This window comes from Leptonychotes weddellii, chromosome 1 (genome assembly GCF_054177405.1).
Source record: "Leptonychotes weddellii isolate Sample4059 chromosome 1, ASM5417740v2, whole genome shotgun sequence".
Lineage (NCBI taxonomy): Eukaryota > Metazoa > Chordata > Mammalia > Carnivora > Phocidae > Leptonychotes > Leptonychotes weddellii.
The window spans coordinates 134,410,954-134,438,450 of record NC_138369.1 but is presented as its reverse complement, the minus strand read 5'-3'; the positions used below and the strand labels follow the sequence as shown (position 1 = coordinate 134,438,450).

The 27,497-nt window shown below is 37.2% G+C and overlaps 1 protein-coding gene across 5 annotated transcripts in view; it reads left to right on the top strand.

Annotated features, from left to right (window-relative positions):
• CFAP91 (cilia and flagella associated protein 91) overlaps positions 1 to 27,497 on the top strand; it is a 103,663-nt gene that overhangs the window by 15,491 nt on the left and 60,675 nt on the right. For all 5 annotated transcript variants that reach the window (XM_081833428.1, XM_081833415.1, XM_081833424.1 and 2 more), the window contains exons 3-6: positions 136 to 293; positions 1,079 to 1,162; positions 2,407 to 2,463; positions 21,782 to 21,966. In XM_081833428.1, coding sequence (XP_081689554.1) covers positions 160 to 293; positions 1,079 to 1,162; positions 2,407 to 2,463; positions 21,782 to 21,966 — 460 coding nt within the window. In that variant the 5' untranslated portion in view covers positions 136 to 159. The remainder of the gene's footprint in view (positions 1 to 135; positions 294 to 1,078; positions 1,163 to 2,406; positions 2,464 to 21,781; positions 21,967 to 27,497) is intronic.

Genomic DNA, 27,497 nt, shown 5'->3' with positions numbered 1-27,497 from the left:
CACATACAATTACCCTTCTTTCTATGCTACATACACTATTGTGTACCATTTAAAATTTACAATAACAAAATGCTTTAGAAAATCTGATGGTAAAATTTTGTCCTTTTCCTCCCTATCTCCCTGTCCTAATTTTAGAGAAAAGTTCCCAGGTTTAGAAGCATGTTCAGTAACCTGATCCATTATCCAAGATATTCTCTGTATTGGAGCAAGGCAGACCCTGTCCCACCATTCATCCGCAGGGAATGGAAAGGACAGGAGGAGAAACACAGAGAAGCCCTTGGGCAGCTTGCCATGTAAGTGTCAGGTAGCTTCGGGGGCTACTCATGTTTTTAATGAATGCATTTTTCTTCTTAAGATTTTTTATTCTGCATTTTTTAAAAGTATAATTGGGATGTTACACCTAGGTCAATTGACCCCAAATTCTCTCTCTTAAACCCCCTAGCCAAAACAAGCCTGATTCAGGGGCAGTGGTTATGGTTTATGGGTTAGTAGATATTCTCAGAAGCTTGGAGTGAATATATATATATATTAAATGACAATTTGCCACCAAAGGTAGAGGTGACTGAATTTGTTTCTTTGATCCATCTTAGAAATTGCAACTATACACTTCTGCTAGTATCTAAATATATATATATATATATATATATTTGGAGATTTGCAGCCAAAGCACCTTCAGAGACAAGTCTCTTGAATTCTTTATTCTTTTAATTATTTATAAGTCATGCCTAGTAAATTAAAAGAAAAAAGCTACCTTTCAGCCTGGACATAAAAATATCTCTTAAAACTCTATTATTCCTATGTACTATTAATTAAAAGTGTGCATTTTTGTATGTGAGATTTCATAAATCTACTCTTTTCTTACTCTTACTTCCCCTTGTTAGCTCCCGGTTTCCTGCTAAGGGAAAGTAATTATTATGTAGTCTGAGATAGGTCAGTCAGATGCATGTTATAGAAGACTTTGCTCTCAGTCTCAGATACCCTGTGTATCTCCCACTTTACAGACATAAAAATATGAAATAGAAATTATATTTGGAACTAATATGTTAGAGTTTAATAATGTTTTCCTGCTTCATTTTAGAACTGATAAGTCTTTTCAGATGGCTAAAGAGGCTTATGAAGATCCTGAAATTACTGGAAGGAATCGCTATAAATATTTTGAAAGGTAAGAAGTAATTACTAATGAAAATGAGCCCTGATATTATTAGACAATGTCTTTATGACAATGATAGCAGCTATCAGTTTTGAGTGCATGCAGTGTGTCAGGTACCAGTTTAAGTGCTTTATATATATAATCAATTCTCTTTTTAGATTGTATTTTTAAGTAATCTCTACACCCAACGTGGGGCTCCAGCTCACAACCCTGAGATCAAGAGTTGCATGCTCTACCAAGTGAGCCAGCGAGGTGCCCCTATATAATCAATTTTTACAACAGGAATGTAGGATAAGATATATTATCCCTATTTATCAGTAAGGAAGCTGAGACGAAGAGAGGAAAAATAAATTACTTGAAGTCTCTTAAGTAAGCAAGTGGCAGATCTGGGATTCCAGCTAAATCTGCCTAACTTCAGAGGTACTAGCTGTAAATAAGAATGTATATTTGAGAACAAAATGAAGTCATCAAATCAAGTGAGATACAGCAGAGACATCATGACAGTATAGTACATGGGAAATTGTTATAAGTGGCCAATAGGCAACATTCACTGTCTTTTTGTGAATGTTGCCAAAACCAATATGGTCGAAAGTTTCACTTTGTTTCATTTGTGATCAATACTCATGTGATAATCATATAGTCAGATTAAAATAAAATGAGGGTCTCCCTATAGGTCTTCTGTGGTTAGAGAAATAGTCTTGATGCCATATGTACATAAGCTTCCTTGAGAAAGTAAATTTGTAACCCACGTTGTTATTTGTGAGCAACCTCTTTAGAGAAGTTTTATAATGCTGACTTTTTAGAGCAATGTTAAATTTTCAACACAGTGTACTCAATTCCTAGACTTTCTGAGGGTAGTTTTTAAAACTAAATCACTGAGAATTTCAGAATGTCTCAGGGAACTAGAGAAGTTGCTGGGAGCTCATGACCAGCTGAAGCCCAGGTATAAGGCATTACTTCTGAAAGTATGATTTCTTTACCATCTGCAGGGAAAACATTGGAATGTCTATTACAAATGCAGATTCATTAGCTCTGTCTTAAATCTACTGGATCTCCTGGGCTGGAATTTGTAATTTGCATTTTAAACAAAAATCTCCCCACTCTCCAGTGATTTTGTGTTTGTCCAGGTTTGAGGATTAGCAATACAGGTTATTCAAGCTCACTGATTTTAAGGGACTAATATGAGAGTTGGAATAAAGCCCAGAGAGCACACAGTGTAAAAGTCCCACACGTTTGTGTTCTTCTTTCTCCACCAGGCCTTTCCTTCCATTTCATCAACAGATGCCATTTAATGTTGTTTTTGCAGCAACCAAGTAAGTAACCATTATTTTACAACTTTTTTTCCTAGTTTTTTATTTATTGTTTGTTCCCATATTTGTTTCCAGAAGTTCTGTAAATCAACATTTTTCAAATTCCAGATCACAAATCATTAGAAAGTCATGACATATTTTAGTGGGTGATGAACAGTATTTTAGCAAATGAAATAGAAAATAACCAGAAGCATCAGATACATTGAGGGTAAATTGCCTTTTTGCTAATAACTTCTGTTTTGGATAGATATATACATTTTTTCATATGTAATGATTATGATGTAAAATGTATTTCTTATTACGTGTTATGGTAAAAATAAAAGTTAAAAAATGCTTTAAATATCATCTTTTGCTTCCCTGAAACGCACATTTATTTGGGAACAGCTCTTCAACATTTTATCAAGAAAACTAATCAGTTATAAAATAGTTTTTGAGTACTGGAAGTTCATAATTTAATAATCATAATCTACACAAGGTAATTTAATATACGAAGATCAATGCAACATGGTTTCTGTCCCACAGAGGGGTGGACCAAGGTGAGAGAGAGGTAAAGGACAAGGGCCGAATCTGGGATGAATGTGCAGTTCTCCAGTCTTGTTTTAGGGCTATACTGTTTCCTGAGTCAGTATAACTTAATTTGTGTATAAGAGAAAAAAATAAAATGATCAGGAAAAGAAACCTTTTTTAAGGTATCACATTTCTGAACAGAAATTTAGATAGGGCTTCGCTTTCAAACAAGCCTTTAAAGGATACCCTAACGATACAGCATTTTATGAATAGAATATATGTTATCAAATGTCTGTAATCCTCAAGATAAGTGCCAGTTGTGAACCTGATTCTCTGATTTTTTAATTCTTTTTTGAAGATTATTTATTTATTAGAGAGTGCATGAGCAGGATGGCGGGGGGGCGGGGGGCGCGTATGCAGACTCCCCACTGAGCAAGGAGCCTGACACGGAGCTTGATCCCAAGATCATGACCTGAGCCAAAGGCAGACACTTACCTGACTGAGCCACCCAGGCACCCCTCTCCTCTGATTTTTTAAGACTATGCCTGGATACTATTGGCTCTTATATAGATGGAGAATAGATTTCTTGCCCTCCCCCTAGAGAGATCAACTTTGTGTGGTGTCAGTTTACTTGGGGACAGCTACAGACTTGTTTTCAGTGAAATGCTCTGTATGAGAAAAGGAGAACATATGAGATTGGTGGATCCCTACAGATACCTTTGATAGTTCTTTAAAAGCAGGCTTAGTGGATCACCTACTATGGAGGTAATAATTACATCAGGTCTAAAAGTTGTTTAATTAATTGTGGGGAGTTCTGAGGTCTACGGCGATGAACACTGAGCCTCTTCTTTTCTAAATAACTGTGACAGGGGAGATTCCCTATAAGAATTAAACCGTAACGGTTGACATCTTAGATACTCTTTGTCTTTCTTAGAAGTTTTTAAAGAATTAATCAGTATCCCTGAATGAAGTCAACTCTGGGATTCTGGCAGGGTTCAATTTCTGAGCAATGAGGATAATCCACCTTATGTTAGCAGGGATAGAATTGTCTGGGGGACCAGCTGGCCTTCTCCAGCCATACCCTTTTCATGGTTAGCTGTTGGAGTCTTTACTTTGGACTCATGTAAGCATCTTGGGGAAAAGGATAAAAAGTTAACATTTTTAAAAAGTTCAGTGGTGGATTTTAGTTCCACATGTAAGGAGCTTGGCAGTTGCCATCTGTCCTAACAACAAGTAAGAAGCTGAACAAACTGAAAAAGCAACAACTTTTCTTGGATCTGTAAGAAAAAGGGAGAATTCAGGACAAACTGCTCCCCTAAGATTAGAGAGGCATGTTTACAAGGAGGCATGGCTTCCCAGAATCCTAGAGATTCATGAGTGGAAACCACTCCAGAAACCAAGTCCAGGTAGGAAAGCCTGAACAATAATTGATGAATTGCTGGAGGCTCTGAGAATTAAATTCTAGGGGGACCTAGTCATTGGGGTTCCCACAACTTTGTGAGATTTACCTCCAGGACCTCAACTAGGTTCTCACAGGGCATTTGGGGAAAAATCCCCTCATGCTCTTGGTAGGGGGAGTGGAAAGGAAACCATTTTGAAATATGCCAGAGCACTCTGTTCTTCTTAACAAGGTCAACCGTTAGGAGAAACTAGTTAACCAGAGCCTAACCTGCTGGGTATTATTAGAGCCTAACTGACCTGGGGGTAGGAAAATATGCAACTCTAGCCTCCTCTAGCCATCTTGCCCCACCTAGGAGGGGGGTGGGGAGAAAAAACTGAGAAACACTTAAGAAATTCACAGTCCATATACATAGGCTCACCAAAAGACTGAGACATAATCATAGGATAATAGAACACTTATCTTCCCCCCCCTCCTCACCTCACCCCCACATTACTAAAGGCCTATTTACAGTAGTTTTTCTTACCCAGTACATTATGTGTAGCAGTCAAGAAACAAAAGGCATACTGAAAGGCAAAAAACACAATTTGAAGAGACAGCATAAGCATTAGAACCAGACATGGCAGTTATGTTGGAATTACCAGATCAGGAATTTAAAACAACTATGATTAACATGCTAAGGGGCTCTAATGGATAAAGTGGATAGCATGCAAGATCAGATAGACAATGTATGCAGAGAAAAGGAATCTTAAAGAACTAAAAAAAGAAATGCTAGAAATAAAAAATGCTGTAACAGAAATGAAGAATACCCTTGATGGGCTCATTAGTAGGCTGGACATAGCTTAGGAAAGAATTTTGGAGCTAGAAGATATAACCATAGAAAGCTATAAAACTGGAAAGCAAAGAGAATAAAGACACAAAGACTGAAAAAAAGGAACAGAATATCCAAGAACTGTGGGCAACTACAAAGATATAATAAATGTGTAATGGAAATACCAGAAGAAGAAAGAGAGAAAGGAACAGAAGACATATTTGAAACAATAATGACTGAGGATTTCCCCAAATTAATGTGACACCAAACTACAGAGTTAGGAAGCTCAGAGAACACCAAGCAGGATAAATGCCAAAAGAAGTACACTGAGACATATCATATTCAAACTAAAGAAAATCAAGATAAAGAAGAAATTTTGACAGAATCTAGAGGACAAATATGCCTTACTTATAGAGGAACAAAGATGAGAATTACTTCTGACTTCTCAGAAATCATGTGAGCAAGAAGAGAGAGAAGTGAAAATTTGAAGTGTTGAGAGAAAAAAAAAATCAACCTAGAATTCTGTATCCTATGAAATTACCTTCAAAAGTGAAGGAGAAATAAAAACTTTCTCAAACAAAAATTGAGGAAATCTGTTGCTATTAGACCTGCCTTACAAGAAATGTTAAAAGAAGTTCTTTAGAGAGAAGGAAAATAAAAGTCAGAAACTTGGATCTGCATAAAGAAAAGATGGAATAAATGAAGATAAAATGAAAAGTTGTGTTTTTTAATCTGACAGTTGACAGTTTGTTCAAAATAATAACAACAATGTATTTGGAAACATATATGCAGTTGATACACAGTTGACTCAAAAATATGGGGGTTGGGGCACTGACCCTCGCATATTAGAAAATCCATGCATAACTTTGACTCCCCCAAAACTTATCTACTCATAGCCTACTGTTGACTGGAAGCCTTACCAATTATATAAACAGTTGATTAACACATACATATTTTGTATATTTATTATGTACTATATTTTTTACAGTAAAGTAAGATAGAGAAAAAATGTTAAAATCACAAGAGAAAATACATTTATAGTACTGTACTATATTTATGAAAAAAAATCCATGTGTAGGTGGATCTATGCAGTTAAAACCTGTGTTGTTCAAAGGTCAACTGTGTGTGTGTGTGTATGTGTGTGTGTGTGTATGCTTATGTATGCTTATATTTAAGTAAAATGAATGACAGCAATGATAAAGAGATGGAAGGGAAGAATTAGGATTGTTTTGTTAATTATATGAGGTGTGTGTGTTGTCAACTATATGTTGTCAACAAGAAATCCACTTTATTTTTTTATTAAGTTTTTAAATTTTAATTCCAGTATAGTTAACATACAATGTTATATTAGTTTCAGGTGTACAATATAGTGATTCAACCAGTTCTATACATTACTCAGTGTTCAGCATGATAAATGTACTGTTTAATCCCCATCATCTATTTCACCCATCCCCCCCAGCTACCTCCCCTCTAATAACTATCAGTTTGCTCTCTATAGTTAAGCGTCTATTTTTTGTTCTCTCTCTTTTTAAAGAAACCCACTTTAATTATAAAGACACATATAGATTTTCTTTTAAGAATTTATTTTTAAGTAATGTCTACACCCAGTGTGGGGCTTGAACTCAAAACCCTGAGATCAAGAGTCACAAGGCCCACCAACTGAGCAGCCAGGCACCCCATAATGTGTCCTTTTTTTTTCTTTAATGTATACTGTATGCCCAGTGTGGGGCTTGAACTCACAACCCCAAGATCTAAGAGTTGCATGTTCTATTGACTGAGCCAGTCAGGTGCCCTGAGACACCTATAGATTAAAAGTAAATGGGTAGAGAAAAATACATTATGCCAGCACTAATTAAAAGAAAGCTGCAGGAGTTATACTAATTTCAAACAGAGCAGACTTCAAAGCAAGGAAGATTATCAGGGATAAAGAGAGGCATTACACAATGATAAAAGGCTCAGTTCTCCAAAAAGACATACATTATTTCATGTGTATGCACCTAACAGAATATCAAACTACATAAGGCAAAAACTAATAGAATTACAAAGAGAAATGGATGAATCCATTATCATAGTTGGAGACTTTAATACCCTTCCCGTAGAAATGGACACATCTAGCAGGCAGGAAATCAGTAAGGCTCTAGTTGAACTCAAGAACACCATCAATCAACTGGATATAATTGATATCTACAGACTACTTCATCCAACAACTGCAGAATACATATTCTTTTCAAGTTCACATGGAAGATTCACCATGATAGAGTACATTCTGGGCCATAAAACACAATTTAACAAATGTGAAAGAATAGAAATCATACAGTGTCTGCTCTCAGACCACAATGGAACTAAACTAGAAATTAATAACAGAAGGATAATAGAGAATTCCTGAATATGTAGAGATGAAATGATACATTTCTAAATGACACGAGGGAGAAAGAAGAAATCTCCACAGAAATGAAAAAATATTTTGAACTTCATGAAAGTGACTACAGTTTTTTAGAATTTGTGGGGTACATTGAAAGCAGTGCTTAGAGGGAAATTTATAGCATTGAATTCATGTATTAGAAAAGAAGAACTAAAACCAATCATCTAGGTTTTCACCTTAGGAAACTAGAAAAAGAAGAGTAAATTAAATCCAAAGCAAGCAAAAGAAAGGAAATAATAAAAATCAGAGCATAAATCAATGGAATTGATTAAGAAAATCAATAGAAAAAAATCAATGAAACCCAGAGCTGGTTCTTCAACAAGATCACTAAAATTGATACCTCTAGCCAGGATAACTGGAAAAAAAAAAAAAAAGAGAGGACACTACTTTCTAATATCAGAAATGAAAGAAAGGATATCACTACAGATTCTATTGACATTAAAAACATAAAGGAATACTATGAATAACAATACCTGCAAATTTGATAACCTAGATGAAAAGACTAATTACTTGAGGGGCACCTGGGTGGCTCCGTCAGTTAAGTGTCTGCCTTCGGTTTGATTCGTGATCCCAGGATCGAGCCCAGGCTCCCTCCTCATCGGGGAGCCTGCTTCTCCCTCTCCCTCTGCCCCTACCCCCCCCACTCATGCTCTCTTTCTCACTCTGCTCTCTCTCTCTGATAAAATCTTTTTCTTTTAAAAAGGAAATGCTTGAAAGATACAATTTGTCATAACTCACACAAAAGAAAGAGACAATGTGAATAGACCCATATCTATTAAAGAAATTAAATCAATAATTAATAACCTTCCAAAACATAAAGCACCAGACTCAGATGGGTCTACTGGTGAATTCTACCAAACTTTTAAGGAAGAAATGATACCATTCTCTACAATCTCTTTTAGATAATAGAAGAAGAGGGAATACTTTCTAACTTTATGAGGCCAGCATTATTCTAAAACCAAAATCAGACAAAACATTAAAAGAAAATGGCAGACCAATGAACATAGGCACAAAAATCCTCAACAGAATATTAGCAAATCAAATCCAACAGTGTATAAAAAGTTATACACCATGACCAGGCTGGTGCAAAGCTGGTTCAGCATTTGGAAATCAATTAGTGTAATCCATCATATCACAGGCTAAACAAGAATAATCACATGATCATGTTAATAAAGGCAGAAAAACTATTTTACAACATCCATGTTTTATTCATGATAAAAACTCTGAGTAAACTAGGAATAGAAGGAAACTTCCCCAACTTGATAAAGAACATGTACAAAAAACCTGCAACATACTTAATAATGAGAAACTCAAAGCTTTTCCACTAAGATCAGGAAAAAGGCAAAGATGTCCCCTCTCACCCCTCCTTTTCAACATCATAGAAGTCCTAGCTAATGCAAGAAGACAAGAAAAGGAAATAAAAGTTATAAGGACTGGGAAGGAAGAAATCTGTCTTTGTTAGCAGATGCTATGTTTATCTATGTAGATAATCAGGGACAAAAAAGGACTAAAAAAACTAGTGAACCAATAAGTGATTGTAGTAAGGCTATAGGATACAAGATTAATATACAAAAGTCCATTGCTTTCCTATATACCAGCAATGAACAAGTGGGATTTAAAATTAAAAATACAGTACCATTTACATCACCATAAAAAATGAAATATTTACGTATAAATCCAATAAGGTATATATATACAAGATCTATAGGAGGAAAACTATAAAACTTTGATGAAAGAAATCTTGATGAAAGAAGAAGAACTAAATAAATGGAGAGATATTCCATGTTCCTGGATGAGAAGACTCAATATTGTCAAGATGTCAAGTCTTCACAACTTGATCTATCGATTTAATGTAATCTCAATCAAAATCCCTGCAAGTTATTTTATGGATATCAACAAACTGATTCTAGAGCTTATATGAATAGTCAATATGTGTTGACAATAGCCAACACAATATTGAAGGAGAAGAACAAAGTTCAGGACTGACACTATCTGACTTCTAGACCTACTATTAAGCTGTAGTAATCAAGACAGAGTGGTATTGGGGAAAGAATAGACAGATCAGTGAAACAGAATAGGGAGCCCAGAAGTAGGCCCACATAAATATAATCAACTAATCTTTGACAGGAAGAATAAAGGCAATACAATGGAGCAAAGATAGTCTTTTCAACAAATGGTGCTAGGACAACTGGACATTTACATGCAAAAAATAAAAAATAAAAAGAATCCAGACACAGACCTTACACCCTTCACAAAAATTAATTCAAAATGGATCACAGATCTCAGTGTAGAATGTAAAACTGTAAAACTTTTAGAAGATAACAAGAAAAAAATCTAGATGGCCTTGGGTATGGCAATGACTTTTTAGCTGTAACACCAAAGGTACAATCCTTTAAAGAAATGATAATCTGGACTTTATTAAAATTAAAAACTTCTGGTTTTTCGAGCAAAGATGGCAGAGTAGTAGGAGGACCCTAGGCTTACCTCATCCCTTGAACACAGCTAGATAAATATTAAATGTTCTGAACACCCAAGGAATCTGGGTACTGACAGAACAAACTGCACAACAAGAGGGAGAGAAAAGGCCACATCATGGAAAGTTGGAGGTGTGGAGATGTGATGCGGAGAAAAGGATGGTGGGTGCTGCAGAGGAGAGGGAGCCCTGATCATGGAGAGAGGCAAGATGGGGGCGTTGCACAGGGGATCACACAAGGAAAACATTTCCCCAAAGCCATTGACTGGGAAAATGAGAGGGACTGATTATTGTGAGTTTTTACAATCAACAGAACTCAAAGACTGGAGTTTTAGAGTCCTGTGCTGTGGCCAGTGTGGAGCCCGGTAGGTGCTGCAGTGCTCCTGTGGAGAAGTAGGGCAGAGAGCCTGAGAGCAGACAGCATGCTCTGAGGATCCCCTGGGATGCACTGGGAGAGATGGTTCCCCCTTCTTGAAGTGCATCTGGGAGAAGTGGAATTGCTTCTCCAGGGAAAAAAGAGGTCGCAGGCATCATTATGCTCCCCCACCCCTTAGCATAGACAGACATCTGCTGAGGTGGCTAACCTGGACACTGGCTTTTGCTTCACTTTACTCCAAACCACTGTGTGTTCATCGTATTTCTGGGACAAACCTCTACCAGCCCCAGTGTGGCAAGACCCTTCCCCAGAGGACCAGTGCACAGGTCCAAGCCATGCCAGGTCCCTAAAGTTTGGAGCTGTAAAACTCAGCCAGCCTACCTGGGATAAAACACAGGTACCCTGCACTGCCGGGTGGATAGACACCGGACACAGACAGGGTGAAGGCAGGGATCTGCGGGACACCTGGGATACACAAGGGGAGATTGTTCATTCTTCTGTAAGGGCTTGCCAGACAGTGGTGGGCACCAACTCCCCTCTCCAGGATGAGGGAGAGGGCTGGTGCCATTTCCCTTCCCTGCCCCTCAGCATAAACTAACTTCAGTAAGCAGCACAAGCCAACAGTGGCAGCATAAACCACCTATATCAAGCTCTGCCCCCCTGCACTCTGCAGGTGCTTCTTTACTAGGGCAAGTGTGCCTGAGAACCCGAGCAGCAGGCCCCTCCCCCAGAAGACCAGCATAACCCCCCTGTATGCACCAAATCTACAGACCATAGAGTGCTGCAAAGCATCTGTTTAATAAACAGACCAGAGCACAAATACTTAAAACTTGCCACACTCTGGCCAAGTTCCAAACAGTTCCCAGTGCAGGCAAGGTGAAACTGCAGAGGACTGACCTGAGGGAAAGAGTAGCCAGAACACAGCAGCAGAGTGCACACAGCATATACCAGAGACACTTCCTGAAGTGCCAGGCCCAGCACAGCATATGACCTCTTCTCCATAAAGTCATTACTCTCAGGAGCAGGAAACATAACAGGCTTTCCTAACACACAGAAGAAGACAGAGACCTAAACAAATGCCAAGACAGAGGAATTCATCCCAAAAGAAAGAACAGGAAAAGGTCACGCTAGAGATCTAATCAGAACAGATATAAGTAATATGCCTGATCCAGAATTTAAAACAACAACCATAAGGATACTAGCTGGGCTTGAGAAAAGCATAGAAAATACCAGGCAGTCCCTTACTATAGAGATAAAAGTGCTAAAAAGTAGTCAGGCTGAAATAAAAAATGCTATAACCGAGATATAAAACTGACTGGATGTAATGACCACAAGAATGGATGAAACAATGAATGTGATATAGAAGATAAAATTATGGAAAATAAGCTGAAATGAAGAGGGAAAGAAAAATATTGGATTATGAATGTAGATTTAGGGGACTCAGTGACTCCACAAAGTATATAACATTCATATCATAGGAGTTCCAGAAGAAGAAGAGAAGGAAAAAGGGGCAGAAGGTTTATTTGAGGAAATTGTAGTTGAAAACTTTTCTAATCTGGGCAAGAAACACATATCCAAATCCAGGAGACACAGAGAACTCCCATCAAAATCAACAAAAGCATGCCAACACCAAGATATATTATAGTAAAATTTGCAAAATACAGAGATAAGGAAAGAATCCTAAAAGCATCAAGAGAAAAGAAGTCCTTAACTTACAAAAGAAGACAAAATAAGGTTAGTAGCAGACCTTTCCACAGAAACTTGGCAGGGTAGAACAGGTTGACATGATATATTCAATGTGCTGAATGGGAAAAATATGCAGCCAAGAATACTCGATCTAGCAAGGTTGTCATTCAGAGTAGAAGGAGAGATAAGAGTTTCCCAGACAAACAAAAACTAAAGGAGTTTATGATCACTAAACCAGCCCTGCTGGTTTTATTTTTTTAAAAGATTTTGTTTATTTATTTTGACAGAGAGAGAGACAGCGAGAGAGGGAACACAAGCAGGGGTAGTGGGAGAGGGAGAAGCAGGCTTCCCGCTGAGCAGGCAGCCCGATGTGGGACTCGATCCCAGGACCCTGGGATCATGACCTGAGCCGTAGGTAGACGCTTAACGACTGAGCCACCCAGGCGCCCCAAAACCAGCCCTGCTGGTTTTAAAGGGGACCCTTTGAGTGGGAAAGAAAGACCAAAAGTAACAAAGACTAGAAGGGGACAGAAAAAATCTCCAGGAACAAGGACAAAACAAGTAAAACAATGGCACTGAAGTAATATCTAACAATAATCACTCTGAATGTAAATGGACTAAATGCTCCACTCAAAAGACATAGGGTATCAGAATGGATAAAAAAAAAAAAAAGAAAGGACCCATCTGTATGCTGCCTACAAGAGACTCACTTTAGACCTAAAGGCACCTACAGACTGAAAGTGACGGGATGGAGAACAACTTATCATGCTAATGGACATGAAGAGAAAGCCAGAGTAGCCATACTTAAATCAGATAAAGTAGATTTTAAATCAAAGACGTAACAAGAGTTGAAGAAGGGCACCATATCATAATAAAGGGGTCTATCCAACAAGAAGATCTAACAATTGTAAATATTTATGCCCCCAACTTGGGAGCACCCAAATATATAAAACAATAACAAACATACAGGAGCTCACTGATAATAATACAATAATAGTAGGGGACTTTAACACCCCACTTACAGCAATGGACAGATCATCTAAGCAGAAAGTCAACAAGGAAACAATGGCTTTGAATGACACACTGGAACAGATGGTCTTAATGGATATATTCAGAACATTTCATCCTAAAGCAGCAGAATACACATTCTTTTTAGGTGCACATGGGACATTCGTCAGAATAGATCATATACGAGGTTACAAATCAGGCCTCAACAAGTACAAAAAGATTGAGATCATACCAAGAATATTTTCTGACCACAACGCAATGAAACTCGAAGTCAACCACAAGAAAAAATGTGGAAAGACCACAAATACATGGAGGTTAAAGAACATCCTGCTAAAGAATGATGGGTTAACCAGGAAATTAAAGAAGAAATAAAAACTACATGGAAACAGATGAAAATGAAAACATGCTGGTCCAAAACCTTTGGGATGCAGCAAAACCGATTATAAGAGAGAAGTATGTAGCAAGACAGGCTTACATCAAGAAGAGAAATCTCAAATACACAACCTTACACCCAAAGGAGCTAGAAAAAGAACAAGTGAAGCCTAAAGCCAGCAAAAGAAGGGAAATAATAAAGATTAGAGCAAAAAGAAATGGTACAGAAATTAAAAAAAAAAAACAGAACAGATCAATGAAACCAGGAGCTTGTTCTTTGAAAGAATTAATAAAATTGATAAACCTCTAGCCAGACTTATCAAAAAGAAAAGAAAAAAAAGACCCAAATGAATAAAATCACAAATGAGAGAGGAGAAATCACAACCAATGCCACAGAAATACAAACAATTATAAGAGAATATTATGAAAAGTTATATGCCAACAAATTGGGCAGTTGGAAGAAATGGATAAATTCCTAGAACATACAAACTACCAAAACTGAAGCAGGAAGAAACAGAAAATTTGAACAGACCCACAGCCAGCAAAGAAATTGAATCAGTGATCAAAAATCTCCCAACAAACCAAACTCCAGGGCCAGGTGGGTTCCCAGGGGAATTCTATCAAACATTTAAAGAAGAGTTAATATCTGTTCTTCTGAAGCTGTTCCAAAAAAATAGAAATGGAAGGAAAACTTCCAGACTCATTCTATGAGTTCTGCCTCACCTTGGTTCCAAAACTAGACAAAGACCTCACTAGAAAGAATTACAGGCCAATATCCCTGATGAATGTGGATGTAAAAATTCTCAAAAAGATAGTAGAAAGTTGAATCCAACAGTACATTAAAGAGTTATTCAGCACGATCAAGTGGGATTTATTCCTGGGCTGCAAGATGGTTCAATATTCACAAATCAATCAACATGATATACCACATTAATAAAAGAAAGGAAAAGAACCATATGATCCTCTCAATAGATGCAGAAAAAGCATTTGACAAAGTACAGCATCCATTCATTATAAAAACTATCAAGGGCGCCTGGGTGGCTCAGTTGGTTAAGCGACTGCCTTCGGCTCAGGTCATGATCCTGGAGTCCCTGGATCGAGTCCCGCATCGGGCTCCCTGCTCGGCAGGGAGTCTGCTTCTCCCTCTGACCCTCCCTCTCTCATGCTTTCTCGCTCTCTCTCATTCTCTCTCTCAAATAAATAAATAAAATCTTAAAAACTATCAATAAAGTAGGGATAGAAGGAACATACCTCAACATCATAAAGGCCATATACAAAAGACCCACAGCTGATACCATCCTCAATGAGAAAAAACTGAGAGCTTTTCCTCTATGGTCAGGAATAAGACAGGGATGTCCACTCTCACCTTTGCTATTTAAAGTAGTACTCAAAGTCCTAGCCTCAGCGTCAGACAACAAAAAGAAATAAAAGGCATCCAAATCGGCAAGGAAGAAGTCAAACTTTCACTATTCATAGACAACGTAATACTCTATGTAGAAAACCCAAAAGACCCCTGCCAAAAATTGCCAGAACTAATAACATGAATTTAGTAAAGTGGGAGGATAAAAAACCAGTGTACAGAAATCTGTTGCATCTCTGTACACCAATAATGAAGCAGCAGAAAGAGAAATCAAGGCATCAATCCCATTTACAATTGCACCAAAAACAAGATACCTAAGAATAAACCTAAGCAAAGAGGTAAAAGATCTGTACTCTGAGAACTATAGAACACTTATGCAAGAAATTGAAGAAGGCACAAAGAAATGGAAAAACATTCTGTGCTCATGGATTAGAAGAGCAAATATTGTTAAAATGTCTATACCACCCAAAGCAGTGCACACATTCAGAGCAATCCCTACCAAAATACCACCAGCATTTTTCACACAGCTAGAATTAACAATCCTAAAATTTGTATGGAACCACAAATTAGCCAAAGCAATCTTGTAAAAGAAAAGCAAAGCTGGAGGCATTCCAATGCCAGACTTCAAGTTATATTACAAAGCTGTAGTTGTCAAGACAGTATGGTACTGGCACAAAAACAGACACATAGATCAATGTAACAGAATAGATGACCCAGAAGTGGGCCCACAACTATATGGCAAACTAATCTTCGACAAAGCAGGAAAGAATATCCCATGGAAAAAGGACGGTCTCTTCCACAAATGATATTGGGAAAATTGGACAGCAACGTGCAACAGAATGAAACTGGACCACTTTCTTATGTACAAAAATAAATTAAAAATGGATGAAAGACCTAAATGTGAGACAGGAAACCATCAAAATCTTAGAGGAGAACACAGGCAGCAATCTCTTTGACCTTGGTCGTAGCAACTTCTTACTAGACACGTCGCTGGAGGCAAGGGAAACAAAAGCCAAAATGAACTATTGGGACTTCATCAAGATAAAAAGCTCTGCACAGCAAAGGAAACAATCAAGAAAACTAAAAGACAACCTATGGAATGGGAGATGTTTGCAAATGACATGTCTGATAAAGGGGGTTAGTGTCCAAAATCTACAAAGAACTTATCAAACTCAACACCCAAAAAAGCAACCCAGTTAAGAACTGGGCAGAAGATATGAATAGACATTTTTTTCAAAGAAGACATCCAGATGGTAACAGACACATGCAAAGGTGCTCAACATCACTCATCATCAGGGAAATACAAATCAAACCACGATGAGATACCACCTCACACCTTTCAGAATGGCTAAAATTAACAACACAGGAAACAACAGATGTTGGTGAGGATGTGGAGAAAGGGGAACCCTCATGCACTTTTGGTGGGAATGCAAACTGGTGTAGCCACTCTGGGAAACAGTATAGAGGTTCCTCAAAAAGTTAAAAATGGAACTACCCTACAATCCAGCAATTGCACTACTAGGTACTTACCCAAAGGATACAAAAATACTGATTTGAAGGGATACATGCACCCTGATATTTATAGAAGCATTATTAACAGCCAAATTATGGAAGGAGCCCAAATGTCCATTGACTGATGAATGAATAAAGAAGTTGTCATATATATATATAATGGAATGTTACACAGCCATAAAAAAGAATGAAATCTTGCCATTTACAATGACACGGATGGAACTAGAATATATTATGCTAAGCAAGATAAGTCAGTCAGAAAGACAAATACCATTTGATTTCATTTATATGTGGAATTTAAGAAACAAAACAGATGAATGTAGGGGGGAAAGATAGGCAAACCATAAAACAGACTCTTAACTATAGAGAACAAACTGAGGGTTGCTGGAGGGGAGGTGTGCAGGGGGATGGGCTAAATGGGTGATGGGGATTAAGGAGGACACTTGTGATGAGCAGTGGGTGTTATATGTACGTGATGAATCACTAAATTCTCCTGAAACTAATATTACACTGTATGTTAACTAAGTGGAATTTAAGTAAAAACTTAAAGAAAATAAGTAAATAAAGTTAAAAATTTCCAGTGTACAAAAGACAATGTCAACAGAATGAGAAGACAAGCCACAGACTGATAGAAAATATTTGAAAAGACGTATCTGCTAAAGGACTGTTACCCGAGCTATGTAGTGAACTCTTCAAACACAACAATAAGAAAAAGAACAACCTGATTTTAAAATGGGCCAAAGACCTTAACAGACACCTCACAAAGAGGATATACAGGTGGCAAATAAGCATATGAAGAGGTGCTTCACATCATATGTCATTGGGGAAATGCAAATTAAAACAATAAAATGTCACTCTGCACTTGCTAGAATGGCCACCATCTGGGACACTGATAACACCAGCACTAGGAAACCTCATTCATTGCTGGTGGGAAATACAAAATGCTATAGCCACTTTGGAAGACAGTTTGGCTGTTTCTTATAAAACTAAACATACTCTTACCATATAGTCCAGCAATTGTGCTCCTTGGTGTTTACCCAAGGAGTTGAAAACTTACATTTACACAAAACCTGCACATAAACCCATAGGTGTTTATAGCAGCTTTATTCATAAATGCCAAAACTTGGAGGCAACCAAGATGTCCTTTACCAGGTTGATGGATAAACTATGGTATATTGAGATAATGTAGTATATTATATTCATCACTAAAAAGAAATGAGCTATCAAGTCATGAAAAGACATGGAGGAATCTTAAATGCGTATTACTAAAAGAAAGAAGCCAATTGGGAAAGGCTACATACTGTATGATTCCAACTATATGACTTTCTGGAAAAGGCAAAACTGTGGAGATTATAAAGGGTCATTGATTGCCAGGGGTTAGAGGGGTATGGATGACTAGAAGGAGCACAGAGAATTTTTAGGGTGGGCAAGATACACTGTATGATACTATAATGGTGGATAGGTGTTATTATATATGTATACTACATATTGTAAGGATTTGTCTAAACCATAGAATGTATAATACCAAGAGTGAACCCTAATATACACTATGGGGTGATCATGATGTGTAAATGTATGTTCCTCAGTCATAACAAATGTACCTCTATGGTGAGGGATATTGATAATGGAGCAGGCTATGCATGTGTGGAGGCAAAGTGTGTATATGGGAAATCTCTGTACCTTCCTCAGTTTTACTGTGAATGTAAAACTGCTCTGAGAACATTAAGTCTTTAAAAAATACAAACATTCATTAGAGATCATAATTACAGAACAGGGTTTGCTACTTTGTGAAACCCCTCTTTGTGAGGTTTAGTTTTGCTGGGCCTGGAAGGGAAAATCTAGAAGAGGGTATGGCAGACAGTGCATGCTCCTGGTGCCTGTGCAGGAGTGGAGGAGGAAGGGTCTGGAGAGAGGGAACAGAGCAGCGCTAGGTGCTGTCGGGATACCGGTGAGCCTGTGGATGGGATCCAGGGCTCAAGCCAGGTAAGCAGCAGATATGGGGTCTTTCTTTCTCATTTTTCAGTTCTGACTGAAGTTGGGGAGGGGTAGGAAAGAGATCATTGTTCTTTCTTATTCAGTTTATTCTCCCCTAAAACCAGCTGAAATGGAGAAAAAGAGAATAGGTTGGAGAAAAATAACAAGTTAGTTAGGAAAGAAACTGTATTAAGTTACTATAGGACTTCTGTCAAAGTAGCATTCCCCCTTTGCATCCTCTTCTCTGACTCACCTAGAAGGATCTTAAGTCATCAGAAAGATTAGTCAGAAGGATTCATTAGGCTTTATCATAATCTTAGCATATTTGATCAGATGGTTCAAATGTGTAATTTTTAATTTGGAAAAGCAATTTATTCTCTTGATTCAAACTAATGGTGTTACATGATAATATTCATATGACCTGGGATGATATAAAGCTTATTTATATCATCAGTTATTTCCTCAACTAGAATCTTTATAGTCAAATAATTTCTGCTGAAAACATAAATTATAAATACCTAAATTATCTACATAGGTTAGAAATTCATAGCAGCTGCTGAAAAAATGATTTCAATACCATTAGAATTCAGCATTAATAACAATTTAAAGTATTATTTCATTACAGGTTGAACCTCCAAGTAGGTGCTTCTTTCTAGCTGACTTGAAGTGCATTTTTCTTAGAGCTAAGCTCTGTATGTTTTGCTTCTTTATAAACACCTCTCATTGCCTTTGACTGTTTTTAAAATGGAAATCTTTCTCTTTTTTGCCATTATATTTAGTTTTTTTGTTTATGTAATTTAATAACTCTTCTACCAACTAGAAAACATATTTTCTTTTAAATGGAAATGGCTGTATTGTTTTTTTCCTTATTTTTTTCCCCTTATTTTAATAGTAGTACATTTCTAGGTTTAAAAAAAAGTTAGAAAATTTAGAAAACTATAAACATGAAAAAAATTCTGTAATCCTATCCAGAAATAATTGTTATTTATGTTTATAAATTCTGATTACATTTTTACTTTTAATAGTTGCATAAATTCCATTATAGGTGTGCCATATTTTTTGAAGTAGTTTTTCTATTGGTGGTGATCATTTAAGTTTGATTTTTCTTGAAAAAGAGCCACATGAATAGATTGGAAAGATTTCCATGAAGTATGGTTTAGTTAAAAAGGCAAGATGCAAAAATGTATTCATAATATGATTTCCATGTTAGCAAAATAATAAAATAATACTCTATGTGTATATTTGTGTGAGTGTAGAAAAATAAGTGTGGATAAAAATACAGCAAGATTCAAGGATAATTCAAGTATATATTCTAGATCTAGGATGTACAGAGAGGGTACTGCTATAGGTAGATAAGGGAGGAAAAGATATTAAGAGAAGCAAACTCAAAAGTAAAAGAAAAACGCACTGCTGGGGTGCCTGGCTGGCTCAGTCAGTGGAGCATGCAACTCTTGATCTTGGGGTTGTGAGTTCAAGCCCCTCATTGGGTGCAGAGATTGCTTAAAAATAAAATCTTTATTTTATTTTTTAGATTTTATTTAAATTCAGGTTAGTTAACATATAGTGTATTATTAGTTTCAGGAGTAGAATTTAGTGATTCATCAGTTGCATATAACACCCAGTGCTCATTACATCAAGTGCCTTCCTTAATACCCATCACCCAGTTACCCCATCCCTCACCCACCTCCCCTCCAGCAACTGTTTGTTCCCTATAGTTAAGAGTATCTTATGCTTTGCTCCCTCTCTGTTTTTATCTTATTTTTCCTTCCCTTCCCCTGTGTTCATCTGTTTCATTTCTTAAATTCTACATATGAATGAAATCATATTGTATTTGTCTTTCTCTGAGTTATTTCGCTTAACGTAATACACTCTAGTTCTGTTGTTGCAAATGGCAAGATTTCATTCTTTTTGATGGCTGAGTAATATTCCATTGTAGGCATATACCACATCTTTATCCATTCATCAGTTGATGGACATCTAAAAATAAAATCTTAGAAAAGAAAAAGAAAAAAGCCCTGCACTAGAACATTAAAGCATATGTGCTATCATACTTGCTATAAAAATTATGTTAAGAGTAGACATATGTTTAAATGAATTAATGTAAAATTTTTTTCTGTACTTAAAAATAGCCAGAATAAAAAAAAAAAAGATGAAAATATGGATCCAAGATTGATGCCTAATAACCTCAGGTGCAACTATTTTTTTTAATTGGCCATTAAAAAAGAGTTTGTAAGTTTTTATTCTTACACATCAGACTTTATGAATGTGTTTGCATATATCTCTGTATACTTGTCCAGTTATTTCCTAGAATAAATTCCTAGGAGTACATTTGCTGGGGCAAAAGAGTATTGTAAAGGTCAGATATATATTGCTAAGTTACCTGTTAGGTTATATCTATTTATTTTAATCAACAGTTTATGAGAATGCCTGTTTCTTCACAACTTCATCAATGCTGGGTATTTTCAATCTTTTAAATCTTTGCTTATGTGATATAATAAGATAGAATCTTGTGGTTTTATTTTACTTTGATTACTAGTTATGTTCATTATTTTTTCATATGTTTGTTAGTTTTCACTTTTGTGAATTGTTACGCATTTTTCTGTTGGTATTTAAGTTACTGATTTACAAGGGCTTTTTGTATAGAAAGGGTGTTTAATTATTATCATATATGTTGTAAAACCTATTTCTAAGTGTGCCATTCATATTTTAAATTTGTTCATGACACTTTGAGGTATAGAAGTTTCAACTTAATTCATTTCCTTTTATAGTTTCTGGCTTTTGAGCCATGCTGAAAAAGACTTTCACTCAAAGATAGTATATTTACTTATGTTTCCTGTTAGTACTTTTATAGTCTCATTTTTACATTAAATGCCTTAAAATATCTGGAATTTTTGTCCAAGGGATGAGGTAACTTCTGTAGTTAATCAAGTAATCCTAGCATTAATTATTGAGTCATCTATCTCAAAAGAGCCTTGCCTTTTTAAAAAATCAGAAGCATCTCTTCTCTTTTCTCTGCTCCTGAATTTCTAGAGGGAAACAATTAAATTTGGTTATATAACTAAAAGCAGAGAAAAAAGAAACCAGGAAATAGCAATTCTCAACAGGTTTAGAAGTAACTGTATAACATCCTAGAATCTACATTTCTATACTACAATCCTGCCCAGTGATACACAGATAAATAGGTACTTTTGTGAGTAGACCTGGGCTTTTATATCCCTTCAGTTTCTTGGCAGAGGTGAGACTAACAAGGCAGTTCTCTCAAGATAATTGGGCACAATCCTGGTTACACTGGATTCATGAATTTGTGCATGTTTAAAGGGGGAATGGGCTTAGTGAAGATTAGGATTTATTTCTACTTGACTGTATAGTATTCTAAGTGATTGGATCAGGTTTTAATTTTTAAAATAATTTTCCCTTTTAGGACAGAGGCATATATTTTCCCTCCTACTTCTTCTGCTAAGTACCCTTCCGTACCTTCAAAGTACACTGTGGGTACTCAGACTGATTATCGGGATGCTGAAGTTCAAACTGATCCATATTCTCCAGAATATGTAGTATGTCAGGATTCAATCCCTGAGCTCTTGACCCTGGCTACTCTTACTTGGGGTGAGTTGGTAATTGTCTTGAATATTTATGGTTGCCTGTCCTGATAACCGTGCATGCTACTGAGTTCCTGGAAATGATGTGCTCAGAGGCAACTGTGGTATAAAGTGTTGCTATTTAAAATGTCTTGCTCAACAGAGCTACTTCATAGACTCATACTTCTACTGATACTTTTGTTCAAAGAGAGTATACCCTTTCCATTGCAAGGAGGCTTATTGTACTTTATCCCTGAAGCTGAAGTTCTATTTCAGCTTAATTTTGTGGTTATTTGCTGATGACTCACCTCCCCCCGCCCCCACTGTTTTTCCTAGTAAATCAATTCCTTTTCATTGAGCAATCCTTACTCCCTCTTTACACATAAACCTTTTTTGAATGTATAATACTGAATGTATATTCTATAATATGTAACAGTATTATCTTACTTTGCCAAAATATCTTGCAATTTATCAAAGCTTTCTTACATACCCTATTAGATGATTTGGGTGATTTCTTTTGCTGTTATCTCTGAAATGCTAATATGGTTCAGGCTCAGAAATTCACTCTTAGAATGCAATAAAATCTGACCTAGGCCTATATTATGTGAAATTAGAAAAATTAATAAGGAAAGGGGCTTTTGGAAATGACTAGACATTAGCTTCTTGAACTCACTTGATTGTAGCTGGGAAACGGAAGAGCCAGAGAGGCCAGCTCATCCCAGGTGGTGGAGATAGTTGGTACCCTGTAATGGTTTTTATTAACATGAGATTACCTTTGTTTCCCAGTTGTGATGGTTTGCTGTGGTCAAGTCTACATCATAGACAATAAAGATGTTCATATCTGAGCTCTAGTTTTGATTCATGTTTCCTGGCTCACCTTACGAATTCAGATGAAGCATTCTTGACATCCATACTTGAAAGCAGAGGCTCTACTTTCAGACCTAGAAGACAGATTAAAAATATGCTGAAACTTTTCCCTCCTGATCTAAATATATATATGTGTTAGTATATATATATGAATATATATATTGGTTATGTGTATATTAGTGTGTGTATATCCATACACACACACACACACTTTTAAAAAAAGGAAGAAAATTTCCATAGTTTAGTATTGGAGATGTCTTCCTAAAAGAAAGAAATAGCTGGGAGCCTATGAAGATGAGCAGGCACTGCGAATGGTGGGGAGCCAGATCTGAATTGCCTGCCTGAAACTAGAGGAAGCAGGACTTCTCTCCTGCCCATAGGTAGGACTGAAGGCCAGTGCCTGCCAACACAGAGGTTGAAGTATCAGTAAAAACCACTGAGTCAGGCCTACCCCCTCATTTTTGAGGCTCTGAGTAGGAGTTTAAATGGAGGCTATACACTATATGTATAGATATTTAAAAGTTATAGATCAAGTTAATATCTTTTAAGTAAAATATTTTAAGTAGAGTTCTATATTTTTCACAAATATATCTTTATAACAAGTTGAAAGGACAACTTTAAATTGAAAATTCTTAGATTCCTTGGGATTCTTTGGTGGAATGGGGCAATAAGGGAAGAGGCTGCCTGTGACTTGCCTTTTTCTCTGGCTCTGTTCCACATCATGAGGGGCCTGTCATGTATGCATGTGATTACCTCACCTTGTTTTTCCAACCTTTATGTACATATCGCTGTAAACAGCTGCCACTTGGCTACCCCTTGGGTTTAAGGGTGAACAAACAGGGTGCCTGGGTGGCTCAGTCAGTTAAGCGTCTGCCTTCAGCTCAGGTCATGATCCCAGGCTCCTGGGATCAGTCCCGCATCCGGCAACCTGCTCAGTGGGGAGCCTGCTTCTCCCTCTCCCTCTGCCCCTCCCCCTGCTTATGCTCTTTCTCCCTCTCTGTCAAATAAATAAAATCTTAAAAAAAAAACCAAAACGGTGAACGAACAGCAGCATATGGTCTGCCCTTGGGAGTCTGACTTCTGGGAAGAGGTCCATGTAGATTTTGGAAAGAGGCTTGGGCCATGTGTTCAAGGAATTCAGGGTTTCTAAGAGTAGAGTAGCTCCAGCTGGGCATAGTCTGTTGAACTCCTCACCCTATGGTGATGGGTAGGACTCTAAAGAATGAGGCTGGGGAGCTATCCCTCTTGCCAGGTCAAAGAGTGTTACTACCCAGGGTGCTCATGAGAGAAATCAACAAATGATCTCAACCCAAGAATCACAAAGCATCTAAGGAACACAGACACCAGGAGTGATCCACAAAATGTAAAAAAAAAAAAAAAAAAAAAAAAAGAGAGAGAGAGAGAATAAATTCTTGAGCAAACAGAGCAAATGGCACAATCTGAAAAGGACTTGGGAAATACTTTTTATATCCTCAAAGAGATAAAGCAGGATAAAGCATGAAAACAAGAGGGGGAGCTATGAAAAAGAACCAGTTGCAATCCCTGGATTGATGAAGTTTGAAATAAAATGAGCTCAGTAGTAAACTAGGCAGAGCTGAAGAACAAATTAGTGAAATGAAAGATTAAATGAACAAGTATTCCAGAATGCAATATTCAAAGGTAGAATAAGATAAAAAAGGTAAGAACCATGGGGGATAGGATTATAAGATCCTATAATAGAATGGTGGAAAAGCAATGCAAAAAAAGATAATGGCCGAGAATTTCCCAGGACTAAAGAAAGATATGAGTCCACAGGTTGAAAAATTTCATTGAGGACCAAACAGGATTAAAAAAAAATTCACACCTACAATAAAGGAAAAAGAAAAAACTGCAAAAACCTTTAGAGAGAAAAGTCAGATTACCTACAAAGAGACAAAAACTAAATTGACATTTTACAAAATTATTTTTAAAGTGCTGCGGGATAGAGATGAGTGGGTGGCTCAGTTGGTTCAGTGTCTGCCTTTGGCTCAGGTCATGATCCCAGGGTCCTGGGATCGAGTGCCACATCCAGCTCCTTGTTCAGCAGGGAGCCTGCTTCTCCTTCTGCCTGCTTCTCCCTCTGCCTGCTTCTCCCCCTGTTGCACGTGTGCTCTCTCTCTGACAAATAAATAAAATCTTAAAAAAAAAATAATAAAGTGCTGTGGGAAAATAATTGCAAATCTAGAATTCTTTTACCAGCCAAACTATTATTCAGGAGTGAAGCTGAAATAAAGACTTTTCATAGGATAGGACATTTCATAGGATCTATCTCATAGGATATTGTACAGATTAAGTAAATTCCTTTATGTAATGTACTTAGACCCGTGCCTAGCATGTAAATAAGCATCCTTTAAATGTTACCTATTAATCTGAATAAAAGAAGATGAAAGGATATACTTCTGTAAGAAGAAAAATGATCTCAAAAGGAAGAAGCAGGGTTTGAGAACATGATGCACAAAAAAAGAGAAAAACATGTCATTAAAACTGTTAGGTGTTGAGTTTCTAAAGATGATAACTTTTTTTTTTTTTAAGATTTTATTTATTTATTTGAGAGAGAGAGAATGAGAGACAGAGAGCTGAGAGGGAGGAGGGTCAGAGGGAGAAGCAGACTCCCTACCGAGCAGGGAGCCCGATGCGGGACGCGATCCCGAGACTCCAGGATCATGACCTGAGCCGAAGGCAGTCGCTTAACCAACTGAGCCACCCAGGCGCCCCAGATGATAACTTTTTAAAGATTGTATTTATTTGAGAGAGAGAGAGCCCACACAAGTGGAGGGAGGGGCAGAGGGAGAAGCAGACTCCCCAGTGAGCAGGGAGCCCAACACAGGCTTGATCTCAGGACCCCAGGATCATGACCTGAACCAAAGACAGATGCTTAACTGACTGAGTCCAGGCACACCTAAAGATGATAATTTTTTAAAAAGACTTTATTTATTCATTTGAGAGAGAGAGAAAGCAAGGGAGGGAGGGGCAAAAGGAGGGAGAGAGGGACAAGCAGGCTCCCCACTGAGCAGAGAGCCCAACGCGGGCCTCCATCCCAGGACCCATCCCATGACCTGAGCCGAAGGCAGACGCTTAACCTAATAAGCCACCCAGGTGCCCCATAAAGATGATAAATTTTTTTTTATTCTTATGTTAATCCCCATACATTACATCATTAGTTTTAGATGTCATGTTCCATGATTCATTGTTTGTGCATAACACCCAGTGCTCCATGCAGAATGTGCCCTCCTCAATACCCATTACCAGGCTAACCCATCCTCCCACCCAAGATGATAAATTTTTTTAAAAAGAAGCAATTACTAAAACTCTAGGGCAGGATTGGCAAACTATGGTCCACAAGCCAAATTGGCCTATTGCCTTTTTTTTATATAGCTTGGATGCTAAGGATGATATTTACGATGTAAAATAGATGAAAAAATCCTGCTGTTTTGTAGCGTGTGAAAATTACATGAAATTAAAATTTCAGTGACTCTAAAGAGGTTTTATTGGAACACAGCCACACTCATTTGTTTATGTACTGTCTGCCTGCTTTTACAATACATTTTTTGGAAAAAATTTAATAATTTTTAAATTTTATTATAATTAACATACAGTGTTACATTAATTTCAGGTGTACAATATGGTGGTTCAACAGTCCTATACATTACTCAGCACTCATCACAATAAGTATATTCTTTAATCCTCATCACCTATTTCCCTCATTCCCTCCTCCCAGTAACCTCCAGTTCTCTATAGTTAAGAGTCTATTTTTTTTTCCCCTTTGTTGGTTTGTTTTGTTTAATAAATTCCACATGAGTGAAATCATATGGTATTTGTCTTTGACTGACTTATTCACTTAGCATTATGCTCTCTAGCTCTATCCATGTTGTTGCAAATGACAAGATTTCATTCTTTTTTATGGCTGAATAATATTCCATTGTGTACATATGCCACTTATATTTATCCATTCATCAGTTGGGTTGCTTGGGTTGCTTCCATAATTTGCCTATTATAAATAATGCTGCTATAAACATAGGGGTACATATATCTTTTGAAATTAGTGCTTTTGTATTCTTTGGGTAAATACCCAGTAATGGAATTACTGGATTATATGGTAATTCTAGTTTTCATTTTTTGAAGAACCTACATACTGTCTTCCACAATGGTTGCAGAAGTTTGCATTCCTGGGGCCCCTGGCTGGCTCAGTTGGAAGAGCATTCCACTCTTGATCTCAGGGTCATGAGTTTGAGCCCCATGTTGGGTGTAGAGATTACTTAAAAATAAAATCTTTAAAAAAAGTTTTGGGGTGCCTGGGTGGCTCAGTTGGTTGAGCATTGGACTTTTGGCTCAGGTCATGATCTTGAGGTTATGAGACTGAGCCCTGTGTAGGGGTCATGATCAGTGGGGAGTCTGTTGGAGATTCTCTCTCTCCCTCTGCCCCTCCCCTCACTCACGCATGCACTCTCTCTCTCAAATAAATATATAAATCTTTGAAAAAATTTTACATTCCTTCCAACAGTGCATGAAGGTTCCTTTTTCTCCACATCCTCACCAACACTTGTTTCTTGTTTATTTTAGCCATTCTGACAGGTGTGAGATGTTATCTGATTGTGTTTTTGATGTGCATTTCCCTGATGACGAGTGATGTTGAGTATCTTTTCATGTGTCTATTGGCCATCTGTATGTCTTTTT